At 50.5% G+C, this 18,865-nt stretch overlaps 6 protein-coding genes across 6 annotated transcripts; 3 read left to right on the top strand and 3 right to left on the bottom strand.

Moving 5' to 3' along the window:
• Positions 1-320: 320 nt before the first annotated feature.
• Positions 321-6,338, bottom strand: P153DRAFT_377859 (GCS-domain-containing protein; the record flags this gene model as incomplete). Its single annotated transcript, XM_033669762.1, has 11 exons — positions 321-1,286; positions 1,333-1,915; positions 1,968-2,096; positions 2,143-2,291; positions 2,343-2,408; positions 2,463-2,581; positions 4,600-4,662; positions 4,714-4,819; positions 4,873-5,205; positions 5,253-6,228; positions 6,307-6,338. 11 exons carry the CDS (start codon positions 6,336-6,338, stop codon positions 321-323), a joined length of 3,522 nt encoding a protein of 1,173 aa, XP_033521331.1.
• A 4,596-nt stretch (positions 6,339-10,934) lies between these two features.
• P153DRAFT_73528 (uncharacterized protein) lies at positions 10,935-11,609 on the bottom strand. The gene has a single exon (XM_033673370.1). It carries the CDS (start codon positions 11,432-11,434, stop codon positions 10,973-10,975), a length of 462 nt encoding a protein of 153 aa, XP_033521330.1. The 5' UTR covers positions 11,435-11,609; the 3' UTR covers positions 10,935-10,972.
• Positions 11,529-12,499, top strand: P153DRAFT_73535 (uncharacterized protein). Its single transcript, XM_033673371.1, has 2 exons — positions 11,529-11,579; positions 11,825-12,499. The coding sequence occupies exon 2, from the start codon at positions 11,977-11,979 to the stop codon at positions 12,466-12,468; it is 492 nt and encodes a 163-aa protein (XP_033521329.1). The 5' UTR covers positions 11,529-11,579; positions 11,825-11,976; the 3' UTR covers positions 12,469-12,499.
• Positions 12,500-15,567: 3,068 nt separating this feature from the next.
• On the top strand, positions 15,568-16,615 carry P153DRAFT_359261 (uncharacterized protein; the record flags this gene model as incomplete). Its single annotated transcript, XM_033666856.1, has 2 exons — positions 15,568-15,641; positions 16,327-16,615. 2 exons carry the CDS (start codon positions 15,568-15,570, stop codon positions 16,613-16,615), a joined length of 363 nt encoding a protein of 120 aa, XP_033521328.1.
• Positions 16,544-17,141, top strand: P153DRAFT_73488 (uncharacterized protein). The gene has a single exon (XM_033673369.1). The coding sequence runs from the start codon at positions 16,693-16,695 to the stop codon at positions 17,059-17,061; it is 369 nt and encodes a 122-aa protein (XP_033521327.1). The 5' UTR covers positions 16,544-16,692; the 3' UTR covers positions 17,062-17,141.
• Positions 17,142-17,784: 643 nt separating this feature from the next.
• P153DRAFT_265694 (uncharacterized protein) lies at positions 17,785-18,482 on the bottom strand (the record flags this gene model as incomplete). Its single annotated transcript, XM_033662866.1, has 4 exons — positions 17,785-17,937; positions 17,990-18,052; positions 18,115-18,358; positions 18,406-18,482. Coding segments are annotated over 4 exons (537 nt in total), but the record flags the coding sequence as incomplete, so codon positions are not given.
• Positions 18,483-18,865: the final 383 nt, after the last annotated feature.

The following is an 18,865-nucleotide window of genomic DNA, read 5'->3' as shown; positions in this document are numbered from 1 at the left end:
CGTGCGGATTTGGAAGCTTTCATACTTTTCTTCGCCTTACAACGTATCATCAGGCTGAATTTTGTAATCACTTTTTCCAGATACCACTTATTTCGGATGACTTGGGATTGTCGATTTCTTACAGTACTTTATAATGATATCTTCTGCCATTTGTCTCTCTCTCATGCTGACTCACGATCTTCGTGTACGCCTCCGCATGGCCTGCTTTGAGTGTTGAAACAGTGCAAAGTCTTATAGACTCATGAAAACAATGCTAGTCATGCATATGCTAAGGGTTGAACACACTTTGCGAAACCCTTCACAATCACCCTTCACAGATACTAACGCCTCTTCCCCAGCATTTCCGCTCCAAACCCATCGCGTCCCTCCTCCCTCGTAATCCTCTCCGCTGCCTTGACAAGATCGAACGTGATCTCATCACTCACAACGCTATCCTTCTTGTACGCCGGGTGGGTCTGCACAAAATGCCTGATCCACTTCGCCGCCGTCCAATACGTGCCATCAGCACGCTTCCGAATCAAGGCGAGATACGTAGCAATATCGCAGCGCGTCTCGACATCGACATTCATGCTGTTGAGGTAGGATTCCACGAGGGGAATCAATCCAGGAAATCCGCCCTCGGTGGACTGCTGTCCGTTGATGATTTCATTGATGGTCATTTGCTCGTATTCGTCTTCGACGGCGCCGAGGGGTGTAGCCGGCCGGCTGTCGGCTGTGGCAGGTGTTGACGTGCCAGTCTTGCTTGACGAGAAGGGGTTTTTTCTGAACCAGAATTTCTGCGTCGATACGGCGTCGCGGATGTGAGCCGTCTCCATGTTCTCGCTCACGAGTGTGATAGGGATGTAGAAGTTCAGATTGAAGCTCAGGATGGCCCGCGTGATAAGCACGATGAAGATGGAGAACGCTGCGTTTTCGAAGTCGGTGATTTGGATCTCCATAGGGCGGAACTCGACACGCCAGCCGATATCAAGACCTGGTGGTGGTGGCTTGAAGCGCATGTGCTGCCAGTTTGTGCTCTGCAGGTTCTCGAAGTGATCGGCTTTGGTGAGGTCGAGTTCCTCGAGATCCTCGGCGAACACAACGATGGGGTCGCGAATGAAGAGGTGGGCAAAGTGGGTGGCGAGTCGATCGTCCATGCCTCCTTCAATGAGGCGCTGCTTGATGTCGTTGTCGACAATAAGATCCGGGTCGAGATACTCTGGACGTAGGCGTGGGTCTTGGGAGATGTAGGTTGAGTTGGATGCGTAGCGGGATTTGGGCAATCGCCATCGATCGTTCTTTAGTGGCTGTGGGATGTCAATACTAGCTTCCAGGCTTGAATTTATAGCATACCTTCTCCCCTAGCTCCTCCGGTGTACGGTCGTCTACGGCCTTGCTGATTTGATTCCAACGCACATCAGTATCAGCGAGAAAGCCCTTGTAGACAGGCGTTGCGGCCGTTAAAGCAAGTAGGATGGGTCCCAAAGGACTAAGTTGATCGTACATCTTCCGTCCCTCCTCGATATTCTTCGCTTGGAAAGTGATCTGCAGGCAGCAACTACCCATGCCAAAAGCCATGGCGTCCATGTGGATGTAGTTGTCCTTTGCTGCTCCGTTTCGAACATCATCATCCTCGGGCCATTGATGTAAGTCGTAGTTGACAGTGGGGTCTTTCCATGGCCACGATGTCTTCTCGTCCCTGAAAACAGGCACGTTGACCTCGACCTTCTTACCTCTTCGCCAACGGATGTTGGCTGCCAGAGTTGGGAAGCGAATGTGTGGGTTAGCAATTTCATCCGGAACATACTGTGAGCGCAGTTTTGGTCCTGAGGCAGGATAGTTCGGCATGAGACAATCGGGAGAACCTAGACGAGGAAAGGTCGTCAGAGTGATAGGGAACTCATTTGGCTCCATGTGTTCTTTTGCAAGTTTCCTTCTATATAGTGCGTCAGTGATGAGCAGGGTAGTCTTGGGTGGAGATCTATTACCTCCACTTCATATTGGGTTCAACATCAAGAAGATCCTTAAAACCAATTCCCCATGGCTTCCCCGGCGTTGCTTCGAGCATAAACCTCCCAAACTCAGGGTGGAAAACAGGAGCAGGGTTTACCTTACCCCTGCAACGGTCAGTATACAATATCCATGAGGTGATTAAACACTAACCTCGCATCTCCTGTCTGTAAATCCGGCACTCCTCCTCCTTGCTGTATGAGCTTTTCATCGGTGGCCAATGCGGTTAGAATGTCCGCCTGGCGAAGAGATAACCGGACTTTACGACTGTCCTGGTCATAGCAGACCACCAAATATTCGACCTAGAAACCAGTCAAAAACTTGTTTTGGCAGTCATCCGACAGAATAAGCACCTCATCTCCCCAAAGTAAAGCATCCCTCTCCTTCCCCTTTGCATTTCGCCAAATCGCGAGTAATTGCTGCCAACGTTAATCTTAGATCCGCATGTCCTTCGCTCTCCAGAATGCGCATACTTCAATCCCCCATTCTCTTACATGATCCGCGACTTTCTTGGCCTCAGGCCAGTCAAGCGGCGTTCCGATAGCACTTTGTATACAGATCAGCAGGCGCAGACCATACGATTGGTAAATATCTCACAGCAGACCCATCCTTGATTGAGTTCGGCACGGCTTCTCGTCCGATTCGGATCGGCACACGGACGGGACGGGGAGACGTGTGAATGGATGGTAGGTCGTGTGTTCTGCTGCGCGGCGGGGAAGCACAAACAGACGGGGCTTCTAAATTTAACTAGCGGGGCAAGGAACGCGAGCTTTTTCTTCGGTTACAGCGAGCAAAAGGAAAGCTTCGCATAAGAATCGCCGATGCAGGGAGATTGGAGAGCAGAGGAAAAACTCGAGCAGTGATATGGTATGAGAAGTCATCCTCAAGCTAGACAGCTCTGGATTAATAATGCAGTTGCAAGTCCGCTCTTTCCGTTTCCGACGAAAGCGGAACCCTGTCGTATCGTCACCTCACCCAACCTCACCTCTTATGTGACATGGCTCGGAGGCACAATGACAGCACGCCCGCTGCCAAGTACGCGCAAAAGCTCTGTATACGCACAAATATCCCGGAACAGATATCCAGGCTCCCGTCGGGTCTTCCCACATGCATGTACTGTACCGGCGAACAGCTTCAAAGCAGCAAGTAGCCGTGACATGCAGATCGGAGATATTTGTCGGGATTACAAGAACATGGTATATTCACGAGGATCAAAATTAGCGGGCTGCAGTTATCGTTACACCAATGTACCCCAACCTCTCGTTTGTCAGTTCTGAGAAGACGACCGGTATATTCTTCAAAACTGCTTGCTAAAAGTGGGCGGATCAACACTTCTTCTCCACCTTGCAGACGAGCCTGGACCTCTGGGAATTAGCTGGGTAATGATATACAGGATTATCAATTTTATGTCTTTTTCGAACTATGAGCTGCCTACGTTCTCGCATAGGAATAAAGGGGCTTGCTGGATGTAAGATAGCAGGCAACAAACATGAGATGCTAGCTACGCAAACCCAACAAACCCATGCTTGACGGCACAATTATCGTGTTGCGGCTGTTTTAAGTACCTTGCATGGCGTTGAGTGTGACAGGTGCCCATCGGTTGCGAGGTGTTTCTCCTCACGATGCCGATTTGACAGATTGTGGGGCCTCTGACGTTACGAGCAATGGAATGTGCAGTATGAATGAGTCCATGCGAAGAAGGCTGAACATACAAACTTGTTCACACGAAGGTCAGGAGATGCATCAACTCGTAATGCTAATGTGGTAATTCTCCTAGAAGAAAACTTGAATAAAATCTGCAGGTACGTAAAATGATTCTACGTTACAGGACTGAAAGCCAGGGTGGTATCTTTGGAAAACGCCTGTGGAAAAAATGCACAATCAGTTCGTACACTTCTGACAAAGTGTGAGTGTAAAGAAAATGCCTAAAGCCCTTTCCTATCATTCGATGACGAGCGCTGTTCCTCGCGCCTACCGTCAGCCTGCTGATCGAGCGACCCTAAAAGGTGATGTATACAAAGAACGCCGTCAACCACCTCTTGGGAACCTGAAAGTCCCGGCGCAGGTGCCAAAATGCAAGCGCTGCTGGTATAAAACAAAAGAAGTAAAAAGCCCAATGCTAATACCAACAAGTCAACGCCAAAAATTACTCAAAGAAGCGACCAGTCGTTCGAGAATTGTGCCCGAGGTACATGGTCTGTGCACCATGTAATTCCAACCCTCAAGTTAGATGACGATGATCTCGGGTTTGGAGATAAGTCAAACCACAATATCTGCAGATCGAGGTGTAGTGTACAACATATTTCAGACTATGCCGATTTGCTCAGTAGATGTTCGAAATCTTTCGTCTCTGAAATAAGCTCGTCGTGAACTTAGTAATTTTTCCTGGAAATGTAATTATGATCCGGCGCCAGAAATCCAAGGAGATTCGTAAAAAGTCATGGGGCGATGATGTACTGTATGAGAGCGTCTCAAAGGTTGATCTCAAAGAAAGTTCAGACGGACTGAACCTGAATGCGTCTGCAATCATGGGGGGATAAACATGGCCATTTGATGTCAGCCAAGATCAATCCTATAGCGCAGGCGAGCCATGATCAAGGGATTTTGGACGCAGATTAGAAGCAGCTGTCATGGCTGGTTTGCCACCCATCTTGCGGGTAAGCTTGGCATAGTCTATAAATGTGAGCAGATGAACAAGGGGGATTTAATATGGGTAGAACTTACGTAGACCACATGCGTTGCACAAGGTCCTGGCACCATCGGGTCCTCTGCGCCACTCTGGAGTCTCTGCTCTGTTGCAACTATGGCATCGTCCAGGGGGAGCAGCTCGCTGTTGAATCATTAGGATTTGTCGACGCTTTTAATTCACAGGATATAACTCACGCCTCGTTTTCTTGACTTGTTGTCGCCGGCTGCAAAGCCCCCAACGCCTTTGGTATCATCCCCATAGTTACTCGATGTCTCGTGATCGTACCCGTTCATCTGTCGGTAACGGGAATCCTGTGGTGTCTCGACAATGCTCACTTGGTGATGATTATGGACCACATCTCGGATACGTTGAAGAGACATCTGCACCCGCTCATTCTGTTTCAGCATGTCGTCCACCTCTTCCAGTCTTGGCATAGACTGCAGAGTCATGCCAATACGTTGGTTTTCGTGGGCTCGTTGTCTGTAAACCTTGGAGAACTCCGCAATGTGTCCTGCACCATCGGCAATCTAGCTGGGTTAAAAACAATTACAAAGAGGGTGCAAGCATGACATACCTCATTCAGAGACGCCTCAATATCAAAGCTTTCCAAATGTCGCTTAACAGAGTCTCCGTAAGGGGCTAGACTCGTATGGTTGATTTTCTTTTCCTCTAAGCGAGCGACTTCCGAATTATCATGCCAAGGCGCGGGAGGATATCGAGATGGAGCAGAGTATGTCGACGCTGCAGGCGGATAGACCGAATTCGGACCACTTGGCGGGGGCGCGTTTGAAGGGTATTGAGGGTATGAGTATTGGTGATTCATAGATCGTGCTGATTGAGGCGCAGGTGCCTCATAAACAGAAGACGGTGGCGGCGGATACGAGGAATACGGCGTATTTGATTGAGCGGTACTCAATGTAGGGGACTGAGCAGTCTTGATCGGGTAAAGTGATGGTAATTTGGGGGTTTGTTGCGGGGCGGAATATGGAGGACGCGGCTCTGAGAATGACTGACGGGACAAAGGATCTATCTGGCTCTGAGGAGGTGGAGGAGGAGGATGCTGTTGTGCCGATGTGCCGACGAACGGGCTGCGAGGGTGTGAAAAGGGATTGGAGGGGCCTGGATTACTGTGGAGATCTGGAGGGTAGCGTCGTGTCCCCTGATCTGAGGGCGGAGTGGTCACCGACGGTGGTAGATAGTGCTGAGGAGCTGCCACTGGAGCAGAAGACGGGGGCGCTGACGCATAAGACAGCGGCTGCTCCGAGCCTAGGGCTTCATGTATTGACGGCAGTGATTGCAGAGCCGCGGATCGATGCGGCTCCTTGTCGTCGCCAGACGTTCGTCGTGATTCGGGAGGTGATAGTAAGCCTGCAAGCGAGGCGGGTATTGCGCTGGCGGGCGACGATTGGTGATTGTTGTGCAGATGCGACATTGCTGCAAAAGGGTGCAACGGACTGTCCATGGCGGAAACGGGATGTTTTCTTTGATAGTACGATTCTTCCCGCTTGGCTTTTTCAGAGTTCAAGTGAGATATCGAAGGGAGGCCCATGCTACAACAGAACGGTCAGCAAAGCGTGCACCATGCATGATGCGACGACCCCGGGCCATCGACGGGACAGAGAACAGACCTTGGCCGGCTGGAAGCCTCCAACGTCTCCATTGCGGGCGGGTAGGGTGATGTGGTGATGCGACGGCGGGGAAATGTGGATTTGGGCGTATGTACCTTCCCGTAAAGCGACACGCAGCGCGGCTGCTCTGATGGTTCGTTCCTTTTCCCGCAAGCGCAGCCGAATTGGTTCCGTCAATGATGGCAAGAAAGTTGCAGAAGCAATACAGTCGTATTGGGAATGGCGATGTAAGACCAAGGATTATCGGTAGAATGTTTTGGCCTCCGCCTCACGTCCAACTCTTCTCACAATGGCCGAAATGGCAGGTGCCGCGAAATCTGTGGCTCGCCGGACAGCCAAGGCGGTGCGTCGTTCGATCTCGATGCTATGTGTGGCTGACGTGGATGGCAGGCACAGCAGGTGTGGGGATCTCAAACTCAATCAATGTCTTCGGTCGCGTGTCCTCCTCTTGCAGTGCGTATTAGTTTCGAGTATGCTGGGGCGTCGCCGATGTGCTGGATGGTTGTGAGAGAATGGTCCGACGAGGTGTGACAAGGACATCGATGACAGGCGGTCCCGTGACGTCTCTGATATCGTAATGCAAGGTTCAGCGCCGTTCAAGGGATACGCCTGCAAACATGACAGGAGGATGAGCGAGTACGAGGGTCTCGAGCAGATGCGATCGGAGATGAACCGCCGCGGCAACGAACGACGAGTGAGCAGGCCAGACGACCCAGACTGCGGCATGCGGCACGATTATTTGCCCCCGCCAGGATGATGTGGACAGCGTGCTGGTGTTGGTGCTTGGGCGGTGGTCCTTGCAAGTGCGACAGGGCCCCATGTGTCGTCTCCAGGCGACTCACCGAAGGCAGGGATGTGCACACACAAAATCCCCTGCCATGTCTAGCCTTGATCTGGTCGACTGGCGTTTCCAAAGCAGCAAAGCACAGCGCTGGGCGCAGGATCCGCGTCGTCAGGACTTCGAGGCCGGCGCTCGTGCACCACCGCTCCAAATACTGCGGACGTGGCTCCGTCGGCCTGAGTGGGCTCGTAACTCGGGAATATTGCAAGCACATTGACATCTCGATCCGAAGCCGTTATGGCAGGGGATGCACATCGCGCCCAGCCGCACAGATGAGGGCGCCGCAGAACACGAGATGAGATTCTCTCAAACCGGAAGGGGAACAGCCCAATGGCGTGGAACGAATCACTGCCGACCGGACATTCGACGTGCACCTCGCACATCCCACCACGTTCATGTCATCCACCTTGGCACCGCATCTGGGCGGATAGAGACACTCGAGCGCCACCACCAAGAGGCACCGTGTGTCCTGCCTTGTCGGTGCAGAGGCGTTGCAGCCTGTTGGGCATCAGCCATTGATCGCCTGTCGTCCAAACCGTTCATGACGCCACGAACTGGCGCTAGGGCTGGCGAGTTCCCGAACAAAAACTTTGTTCTTCGTGAATCTTCCGAATACGTGAGGGTTACACCATCCGTCCGACATCGATGACAAAGCCATTGTCTGTCGAGGCGAAAAGGAGCTCGTTGCTCCCAGCCATGCGTGCCCCTCGACTCTCCGTCGTCTTCCCGCCAAGGGAGCATAACACTGTTCAGTCTATCGAAATTTCAGAACATCGTATGATGCTGCCAGATTTGCGCCGGTGGGTTATGGAATGGCGCCAACCCCAATCGATCTGAATCGGCGGCGGCGGCACGATCAGAAAGCGCCAGCGGGGAGCGGACGTTTCCCCCGGCCACCTACCGGCCAGGGAACCTCCTCGACTCTCGAGACCTCATAAAGCCTGCAAGCTCCGAGTCGCAAACGTCAGCACATACAGGGCAGCACATCAGGCCACTTTCTTGAAAGTCTCACACTGGTTCTAAAATTGCGACACGCCTCGCTACGTCACCTCCTCAAGTACCGTTGCCAACGCTGCAAAGTGCACTATTTGTTTCCACAGGTTTGTTGTGCAATGTGTCTTCGTCGTTGTAGGACCCAAACTGTGGATGTGCCTTCGCCCAATCGAGTCCGCGTTGCTATGTATCGCCATGTGCGCCGCGGCTGTCAAGTCGGAAAATCACCCGAGGATCCTCGCCACACAACCACACTATGAACAAGCCTTCCGTTCAAATTGGCTGAATTCTCGAATTTAACATTACCCACATCCTTTGCCCTGGTTGCTCTACCTAGGACAACTGCTTTCTACGTTGATTGCGCGTCTTTGTTATCAACGGAGCAGAGTGCCGTAAAGACATCAAAGCTCACCTGCCATTGCCGTTGACCAGGTCAACCGAGGGACTACGGGACAATATTCCCGACCAATGCTCGTACAATGATAACGGCTGTCAATATCGAGGCATAGTGCAACCAATACGTACAGTTTACGTTGTGTTCAGTGCAACAAGCGCTCACGACAATAATGAGAACACGACAAGCATGATCCATGGCAATCGTTTGCTGCGGTGAACTCAACATTCATAATTCGCGCTTAGCAGTTCGGAGTACTCTTCCCGACGTGACACGAAACCACTGTTCCCTGTCAGTAAGATCGGTGATTCACAACGTCGAACCAGCGTAGAAGGCTCGGTTGCGTTATCAATCCTCCACTAAAACACGGTCACTACCCCTTATGGATTTTCAGCATTATAGTTGTTAATATCACGTCATCCGCATACGGCAGGTATTACGAGGTAATTGGACGTCAACTTCAAAAGGGTGTGTTGTGCTGCACTGGCCCACCATTGTAACGAGCATAGATCTACAGAATACAACTAACCTGGGGGATAGGTTACGAGTAAGTGACAACCAGGGCGTATGAATCATTCAGAAAGACTGAATAGGTAGAGCTACCGATCAGTCGCAACCCCTTCCAGGCTCTACTCCGAGCCATGCAAGACACGATGTAACGGTGCCTTGAAGCATGGCACAGCTCACGAAAGCCAAACATGATGTGTTTCACATACACTTCCTGTGTTGCGACACGGCAGAACACAGCTTAGTCGCAAGATCAGGCTAGGCAACAACTATCACTCACGAGAAGTGTCAGAAGGAACAAACTATCGAGCCTACAAGCGAGACTTCGTATACTGAACAAACCATCATCTTCCACCAAGGCTGAGGACGCATTTTCAAGTCGAAGTGCCGAACAACGGGAGACTGGGTGCCTTATAATCACAATCCTTACTCAATACTCAATACAATATAGGTAGGCTGACTGTGACTCCCCTTTTGATGCTATAACTCCATCTAGTTAACTTTGGCTGGTTGACATGAAAATGATCGCTTCGTGCATTCATTGTTACTCTGATCACTGGCCCAGACCACTCAAGGACGTCTACTTGTATTGTCTGTCGACAATATCAGACTGTTTACCCAGCATGACCCATGGCCACTGATCTGAATGGCAAGCTTCGTCCCTGTCTAGGCAACCTGCCATCGATCTTGTATTCCCGTCGCGTGCTGCAACACGATCTCGCGGAGATGCGATACCCCACATCTACCGTGCCTAGGACACCAGCATCCTGGTCAGAAGAGCCTAAAATTTTACATCGTTCTGATAAGCAAGGTGGCAGTTTTTATTTTCTTGTCACCCGCGGAGCACAACATGGCAGTCCCGTTCATCGGACCATATCAACCCTTCCGATTTCGTTCCATGTGGAAATGGTCTGACTAGGTATCACAACGATTATTCCTGACTCTATCCTTTGGGCTGCGTCAACGACAACCGCTGTCGCCCAAGTACTCGTTAAGATGGGTTAGGCGCTGTCGGATGGGTTCCTTGCATTTTATAAGTGCAAAAGCAACCCTTGAATGGTGCGCACGAGGGATCACTTTTTGCTCTTAAGCTCGCAGAACAAGACTTTGCGGCTTCGCTTGTGGTTGATCTCAAGGCTCGTCGTAACACACTTTCCCCTCCGTATCCACATACTAACTACCTACTCAGGCAAGTGGGCTCTAAGGCCCAGCTTCCGTTATGTCCACAGGCGGCGCAGCACGACCTGCATCAGCCAACACATCTGTGTAAGTCGATGCTCGATGTATCGTACGATTGTTGAGGTAAACTTTCCGTACACAGTACGTTCTCATGTCGCTCGACGCTCCTGGCACTGTAAAAAGCGGATATCAGGCGATTGCGAATTTGCTTCTTTGGTACAAGATCGGCGTAAATATGTATACCCGTCGTCTCGCAACCTGACGCGCGCCTCTCGCGATGCACAACGTAGAGAAAACGGCAGGTCGGCATGCGACAGGGAGGTTCCATGCAAGGACAACATATTACTTTTAGCCTTGCCCTTCCCAAAATATGACGGCGGACGATAGTAACTTCTTGTTGATCAATTTACGAATTTTAACTGCTTTGGTCCTGATATCAGTGAATCACGTCCCAAAGACATGGTTTTGTGACGAGTCGGTCTCCATCTGGAGTTCATCAACTTTTGTGTGTGCAGGGTTTTGTTGCGTCAGAAATCGGTCACGCCATCTAAAATATTGGTCTGCACCCCGGACACTTGCGCAAGGAGAAATAATTAAGGATCAAGGATACACACGACGCGATGCTGATGATGCATACCCCTGGTGCTTCCCATGCTTCAAGTCCACTCTGCAGCATCTGCACTCATTCAGGGATTTTTGACTCGAGCTTTGCCCCAACTTAGTAAGCGCCGCTGGAAACAGCTACCGAGTAATTACAGGGTCCAGCCGTTTCTTTCCGGCTTTTGTTTTTCTTTTGAGCACTCGCCAAAAGAAAGCAGATACCCTTTTCGTTCGACGCAACCTCTTTCAGCCAGTGCGTGCCCTCCTCCCGCCAATTCTGCGGGTGCCCCTGCAGCATCGTGCATTCCTCTTCCGAGAACTGAACTCGCTTTCGCTTTTGGCGAGTACACAACGCTCGTCTGGGGCTGATGGACATGGGATCCATGAAATCCACGAGCTCCATCATGGAAGCACTCCTGACAACACTCACCATTCACCCCACGCCTTGGATTCCCATGTACAACCACTCGGTTGGACTGATGATGCTGTGTCACCTTCGATGACCTGCTTCTGCATCCACATCTCCCTTTGTATGAGCTGTAGTACCAACGCAGATGTTCAGCCCTGCGAACTGACGAGAGGCAAGACCAATTAGTTGCCATTGAAAGTTCCATCGTCCTCGACGGATCCTGGTACCGAAAACGTCTCCACACGAGAAGGCTAGTTCCGACGGAGATCAGCGGGTTTATGGGGCGATGCTGATCATTGCTGAACAGCGCGATCGGATTCGGGAGAAACCGATGGCTCTAATCCAGGACGGTAAGATCCCAAAATTTCCTTCGACTCCAGATCTACTTGGGCTCGAGTCATGAACGCATACGTTTGCCGCACGGTAGTAACTGTGAACTCTATCTTAGATCAGTCTGCCCTGATCCGTTGTGCGAGATGCATCATCTCGAACCGTAAGTGGGGTCATTCGTTGCACACACAATATCGCCAATCTCGATGCCGACCCGAAAATGCAGTGATCTGATGCTCGAGTGCAGGAAGCTGACTCCCACAAGGTTTAGCGTCTATGCATGCTGGACTCAAAATCCGGTTCATTTCCAGACCTCGAAATTACGATCACAGGATCGTCAAAAGCACCAGAGTCAGAGTTGACATGCTGACACGCTGACACCTCTGCCTCTGCCGGTACACAACGGTAACAGGGCTGATGTGGGCAACTTCGGCAATAGGGCATTTACTTATCCCCTTTGACCCCGATATTAGCCGTAGTGAACTGGCAAAAGCCGATATGCACACGCCAGCACTGGTCACTGACGTGCCGTTGAATACGCACCAACGAATCACGGTATTTCGATATCTGCCGTGTGCTGGATGGCTGCTTTCTTTTACGGCAGCCCAGTGTCCTATTTGGCGCCACACAATCACGGGACGTCGCATTCGGCGTGGCAAGATCCGAAAGAAGCAATTTGACTGTTTTTTTCTCGCTATCGTTACGGGAACTCGATGTGATGACGCATGCATATCGAACGGGAGACTTTCGCGCGTATTAGCTCCAAGAGAGAGTTTTCGCGAGGTCGAACTCTCAGAGCACGGGGTTGCATTATCTTGCACTGTACGATACATGTGCATTACTTGCTCACTTTACAATGGCCACTCGTTCCGAGCAAAAGATACGTGCAACATGTGCCTTGAAGCATAAGTTGTGCGAGCTCTTGCGCTACTTTTACGCCCAGATAGCTGTGGGGCTCGTGCTTTGCAACGTGTTGCAGGAATCCCGAGGTATAATCGCCTTGGTAGGATCTACAAAGACACTTTTCATCGCCTCCGGTGAATGGGACTCAAGTACAGGACCAGGATGCTATCGGTCGCCTCAATGGGGAATGGGGTGGTCTCGAATCTGCGGCTGGCGATCGATAGTCTTGCACAATGTAGGTACGATTGGGAGGTCCGCGGCAACGGTGAGTTTACGGCAAGGCCAGAACGTCAGGAGACTCCTCACAGGTTTCCTTTTACCTACCTGGCAGGAGTCCTGCGGCGACCATGTCAGACAAGTGCCCTGGCGGCGGTGTATCATAGCCTCTTGAGCAAAGTGCGAATCAGGCAACTGGAGGACTGGACCGTCATGACCACTCGCACTATCATTGCGGGGGAAACATGCTAAAACCTGATTTCTCTTACGTCTGTCATGCTGTTCCTTTGTTTTCGAATCCTACCCGGGCGGGTGGACTGTCCAACAGATCTACGAGATTCTGTATGTGCCGCACCGATCTTTTACGCCTGGGAACAGGGGGAGGGGGGGGGAGGATATCAGCCGTAACTTGCTGAATGTGGCTATCCCGAGGGGCTCCAATACTGCGCCAATGCATGAGGTTCCTATCGATCAGATCGAGCCAAGTGCAGTGAGCCCAACATGTTCTGGAGAGTGACTAGTTGGATTGATGTCTCGGTAGAGACATGGGAGGGTGGGTATTGAGCAGACTTTCTGTTAGTGAGAGATCGTGATCAACCACGTGTTGTGATGTGTTTGGGGAGTGACTTGTCATCTTGTCCCCTTGCTCATTGGGTGCAAATAAACTTCACATAATGGTGAAAGATGCCGGCGAAGCGCATATCTAGCCGTGTAAAGCATACCCAGTAGCCTCAGACTATCGCTGCGATCTGAAGTGACGCGACAGTCTGTTTTGGAACTCAGTGTGAGCCTCGCAAACGAGCGTGGTCCGTTGGTGGTGATGCAGTGGCTCCGATAGCTTATGTGATGGGTTGCAGGCATGACGCTTTGTCGAGAGTTTGAGGGTTGCTTGGGTACACAACTTGCCAGGCAGATACAACTCTCGCCACCGTTAAGGCAGATACGAGTACGCTGCACTCATTCACGTTGATAACACTGCCGAGGACAAGAAAGGCCCCAATATATTCTAGACTGTCATAATTCCTCCGCCGGTGGGTAGGAAGTGTTGAAAATCTGGTTGTTGGATGACAACTTTATTCGTACAGTTGAGGGGGTGTGGGCTCCATGACCCAGCTCCTCCTCGTCTCTTAAGGCAATGTCATTGGTATGGATTATTCTTGTAAATCTTCGACGTATTCGTCATTGGTATCCATGCTTGATATAGAATTACATGGACGCAATACAGTTAAACCCCTAATATCCCGACATGATACAGGAGCTTACTCCCACCTTCTTGACACACAGCAAATATCAGTACGAGTACACAGTGATAGTAGCAGAGAAGCAGAGCTGATCAATCACCTCTTGACGACTCACCGATTGTTCAATATACCAATGCGAGCACGCGCGTTCGAAAGCCCGGGCAGCCATTGACCGAAGTTTAGTTTCCCAACTTTGGGCCATCCATGGAAGATTCTTTGGTCGACGAATACACTCGACACACAACCAACGCTGCTTCTAAGGGGGTGTCTACGTATAATCAACACAGTTTCGAAGGGGATATAGACAGCGACAGCTTATGTAAACGAGCTATCACATAAATCTCCTTCGCGCCTCGAGGTCAGTATGAATATACCATTCATGGCGATGGAGTAGAGAAAGCTACTCTATGGGCAGACTTCGGTTCGGCCTGATGGCTTCCAGGAACACCTGTGCTCTGCGGTGGGAGTTCCGGTCTGGCTCGTAGTGTGATATGAATAGGGGGCTCAAGGCAACTTGAAAGCGTAGCGTGGTTGATAGAATGCGAGAAGGAGACACGAATGGACATGTTTTGCTGGACTGAATCGTCTAGCCTTGCAATGTGGACAAGGCTTTTAACCATTTCCACTTAAAGTCATCATTTGCACTCCTGCTAAACTCTTGCTCACCTAGATATACGTCACGTCCACTTGGGGGATGAACGACACTACTGTTTACCAAGTGAACTATATTGCCAGTAAATATGAAAGTCGATAACATTAATATCCCTTTCAGACATGAAGTAACTTGACGGTCTAGGAATAGTAGAGCATATGCATTTTTGTCCTATGCGTGCATCCCGCGAGAGCCACACTGCGATATGTATGGCCAGTCTGCCTTGATCGCGAAGACATGCAAAAGACTCTAACTATTGTTTACGCATTCAAGTGGAGATATACGAATAAGCAGCAGCAATTAGTGATCTTTAGGTGGGTTGGCAAATCCTTGTTGTCCTACTGGTGAATGGAGAAAGATGTCAACCACGAGAGTGAAAAAAGGTAACATTGTTAGACGTGGATAAAGTCCCGATATTCTGACTATCTCTAATTGACTGAACTGTGTGCATCATATCAATAAGGCGGTGTTTGTTGAATGTAAGTTATTGTGACTTGTTGTATATCAGGGGAAAGGTCGCAAGGGTTTATTGCTGACTACGATAACTAACGGCAACGAGTCATCTACGCAGTAAGATATCCTTCAATCCCACATGACTTTTCTCGTATGTCTTTTCACATCTGTATATGGATATGGAGAGGAGTGGATACATGCTAAAGGGGCAGTTGGCCTTGCCCAACCACTCTTGCAGACTTCAACCACCATCGCTACTCTCCACACAACGACCTCGTCCAACCACCCAGACTTGGCAAAAACAAGCAAGACACTCCCCACTCGGTAGCAAAAAACATACAACAGCGGGAATTCGCTTATTGTCACCAACCAAGCTACTAATCCGCCGGTGCGTTGCTTAAATAGGGCTGAGCGAACGGGAAGCCTTGTTTTCAACGTCCTATGGTCGTATGTATTTTGCATGCTGTTTGTCGATGTTTGAGTATCCGTTGCGAAACGATGAGAGCAAGTGATAGAGAGGCAAACACTTGAAGTTTGCAGACTATGCCTTACGCGGTGCCGGGAACCGCTGGGTTAGGACCAGGAATACTCAGTGACTACAGATCGTCTTCGTTAAGGTAATATATTGATGTTATGAGTTGTGTACCGAAGGAGAGGAGGGCATGATATGTACTAGCAACGAGTTATCTGTACGGAAAGGTACTTATTAAACCAGGTACCTTAGCAACCCTTTATATCTACATTCTACCCTGACACATGCGTTTTACTATCTGCTTAGGATATAACACGTTTATTGTACAGCTACCAACGAATCTAGCTTAACTTCCCTTATGATAACTCAAAGTTACAGTTCTTGTACATACACCCACACTTTCTTGCTCAAAGCGATACCCCTGGCTGTCTTCCTGTGCAAAGCAATGAGACCGCTACCAAAAAGCCTGATATCTTGAGTGATTGCTTCCCAACACTTTTTGATAGCCTGAGGGAGTTTTTTGCATACCAGATCCTGGCGAACTCGACATGGCCTTGACGATCAGAAACAAGTGAGAGTTCTATATGGTTGGATTTAACGCTGAAGTATAGGTGGTAATACGCTCAACACTAATGGCTTTCTTCAAAGTGTGCTGATACATCTTCTCCGCTGCAATTTGGCTTCTTATAGAAGTAAATACCCCAGGCGGTAAAACACCTATGGTTGAAGCTGAAACCCCCGTCGATATCCATTTATAAGGAATAGAGCTACATTCTACCCGTCGACTGGTATTAATACGATGGGCTGTCAGTTATATTGACTTCTTCCAGAACCTCGCTTCCAATTGCGAATGAAGGTGCCTTCGACATAATAACAAACAGCGCACCGTTCTTCGCCCTCTACTACATATCCACACCACCGAGTGCATCAAGTAACTGTATTACCTCCATCTCCACCGAAAAGCTCGTAGCGCGACAGAAAACCTCCACCGCACCATCAAACACTAGCTCGTTTTCTGCGAAAGGGTGTGGAAGTCCCGTATCATATGCCAAATCTCGACCCGTCAGAATGTCTCAGTCAGCACATTCCTCCAGCGAGAAACGTCCAGCTTCTCTATAACCAGGCGCTGTCACGTCTCACCATGATGCGCAGTATATTCCATCCAACGCGAAAATATCCATCTCCCGTCAGCCGGCATGCGTGAGCGCCAAATAAAGACGTTCAAGAGCCATGTCCGTATCTGCTTGAGCCGTGTGTTAGTCATGACATGCTCATACTTGCAAACAACCATCCTAATGACTATGAATCGCTCTTTCAGCACTATTCTGCTACAACCGCTGTGTGTTTATAGAGCCTTGCACGTCAGCCGACTTATGCTAGGCACTGGCGTGTGCTGCGCAGAAGGGAGATACGTCTTTATGTGGTGTGTCTGCGGGTTTTCTCTGTCGGTTGTGAATGATCAAGGGGCAGTGAGTGGCAGTTCGGTGGACGGGATGGCCACAGAAGATACTCGCGTACTGCTATGTTATTGTCGATGGTGGAAAACTACAAAGCCTCGGTTGTGAGGTTGGCATAGGATTGCTTTTATGGATGGTTGCTTTAGATGGGCTTTTGAGGACCTATTTATTAGCTTGGATAGCCTGCTGGGTTTACGCTGATGGGGACGTGCAGACTTGGTTGCTAGTTGGATGTTGCATATCCCGATAAGGCTGTAGGGAATGGTGGTTCCTCAAGGGTGCTTTGTTGATAGGTTGTTAAGTAGGAGCAGTTCAAGCTCCGGCATCTCACAGACTGACATCAATCTTGCGCTTGCAATCACCTACTGCATCCCATCAACTTCCTCTAAGTATCACCGACTACTACACCACATTCTTACACTGTATTCGTGCCATCACAAGCCCAGGAGACGCACCAACCATATCCCTAATCACATCCGCCAACGTCTCAAAATCCTCCTCAGTCGGCTTCCCAAACTGATTCAACCTACCATGCGTCCGAGACAGTGAGAATTTGCTCGTCGCATCCGACAGATCGAGGCAGCTGGAGCTCTCACTGACGACGAATCTCTGCAGCCATAATCAGACCCAGTAAGATAGACAATGCACCCGCAAACCTACCATGCGATCCGTCCCCCCCACGATCCTCCCCGCATTACTAACCTTGAGCTCGTAGAAACACGCGACGTGCGCCTTATTAGCCTGCCGCCGCGTCTTGCCAAACTGGTCGACTAGCTCCTGCAGGAACTCGTTCCCTGGCTGCAGTATGCTCAGCATGTCTATTTGCACGTCATCTGGGTGGTGTTCTCGGCGCGCCGCCTCGAGCATTTCGACTTGGCTCATTCCTTCGGCGCCGCGGAAGGGCGTGCCGAGGAAGATTAGCCCAGTTGTCGAGGCGAAGATGCCGGGCCAGTCGTTCTCGTCGAGCTGGGCATCGAGTAGCGCCTGGGGAGTTTAGTTGTAGGCACGCGCTGAATGCAGTAGCTCGACTACTTACCTTCAGCACGACCAGCCCGCCGAAACAGTGCGCGATGAAGAGAAGCGGGCGGAATGGGAAGTCCTGGTCATGCGTGTCCTGGTCAGCGACGACGAAAAAAAAACATGTCAAATCGAAGGTCGCACCACTCTTCTCCGCCGCAGGGCCAGCAGCATCCGCTGTGCCACCGTCGATACTTTCTGCCGCATCGCCCCTGCCCCAAACCATTGCGAATGGTACCCATACCGCATGATGCGCGCACACGGAGCTACAGCTGGCAGCATATCTTCTGCGTCGAGCCAGTTGACCCAGCGCGGATCCTCTGCTGTGCCGACATTCTTGCACCAGGTATCGTCTGGGTGAGCTCCGATGCCATGGACGGCGACGATGCTGGGGTGGTCAGTGGCATCGGGTGATCGAACGTGGTGTGGATGTACTCGACGATCTGGGGTGCGTCTGCTGGGCCTTCGCGGAGCACCCTCAGGCCGATGTCGTCGTCTGTCACGGTCCGGACCTAGTCCTGTGTCAGATTTGGCGCGGTTTGCCGGGTGATTTACCCACCATTATTGTGGTCGTGGAGGCAAGATGCCTACTTCCGCAATGAGGTATGGCGTATCAACAGGCAGAAGAACGAAGTAGAGGATGTGAAACAGTGATGCTAGATCTGTTGGTGTGTCTCAAAGTCTAGCGGGAGCAGCTGTGGTTGCTGTTTGAATAATAGTTCTTTGGTTGTGGATGTTTCTGGACAAGTGGGTGGGTGCATACTGCAAGATGGAAGCTGAAGTGGCGATGTGGGAGTCATAGTAAGCCAAAGAGTCGCATAGAATCGATATCTCTTCCAGATAAGAAAAGTTGAAGTCTTATCTTCCTTGTGCGACACTAGAGTTTAGGTTTAAC

The sequence above is a fragment of the Dothidotthia symphoricarpi genome (genome assembly GCF_010015815.1).
Source record: "Dothidotthia symphoricarpi CBS 119687 unplaced genomic scaffold P153scaffold_16, whole genome shotgun sequence".
Taxonomy (NCBI): domain Eukaryota; kingdom Fungi; phylum Ascomycota; class Dothideomycetes; order Pleosporales; family Dothidotthiaceae; genus Dothidotthia; species Dothidotthia symphoricarpi.
The sequence above is the reverse complement of the archived record's forward strand: the minus strand, read 5'-3'. Positions and strand labels throughout refer to the sequence as shown.

Bases quoted from the DNA above. Each gene is read 5' to 3' on its own strand.
- P153DRAFT_73528 (XM_033673370.1), bottom strand. From the start codon at position 11,434: ATGGAACTTTCAATGGCAACTAATTGGTCTTGCCTCTCGTCAGTTCGC.
- P153DRAFT_73535 (XM_033673371.1), top strand. From the start codon at position 11,977: ATGTGGGCAACTTCGGCAATAGGGCATTTACTTATCCCCTTTGACCCC.
- P153DRAFT_73488 (XM_033673369.1), top strand. From the start codon at position 16,693: ATGCGTGAGCGCCAAATAAAGACGTTCAAGAGCCATGTCCGTATCTGC.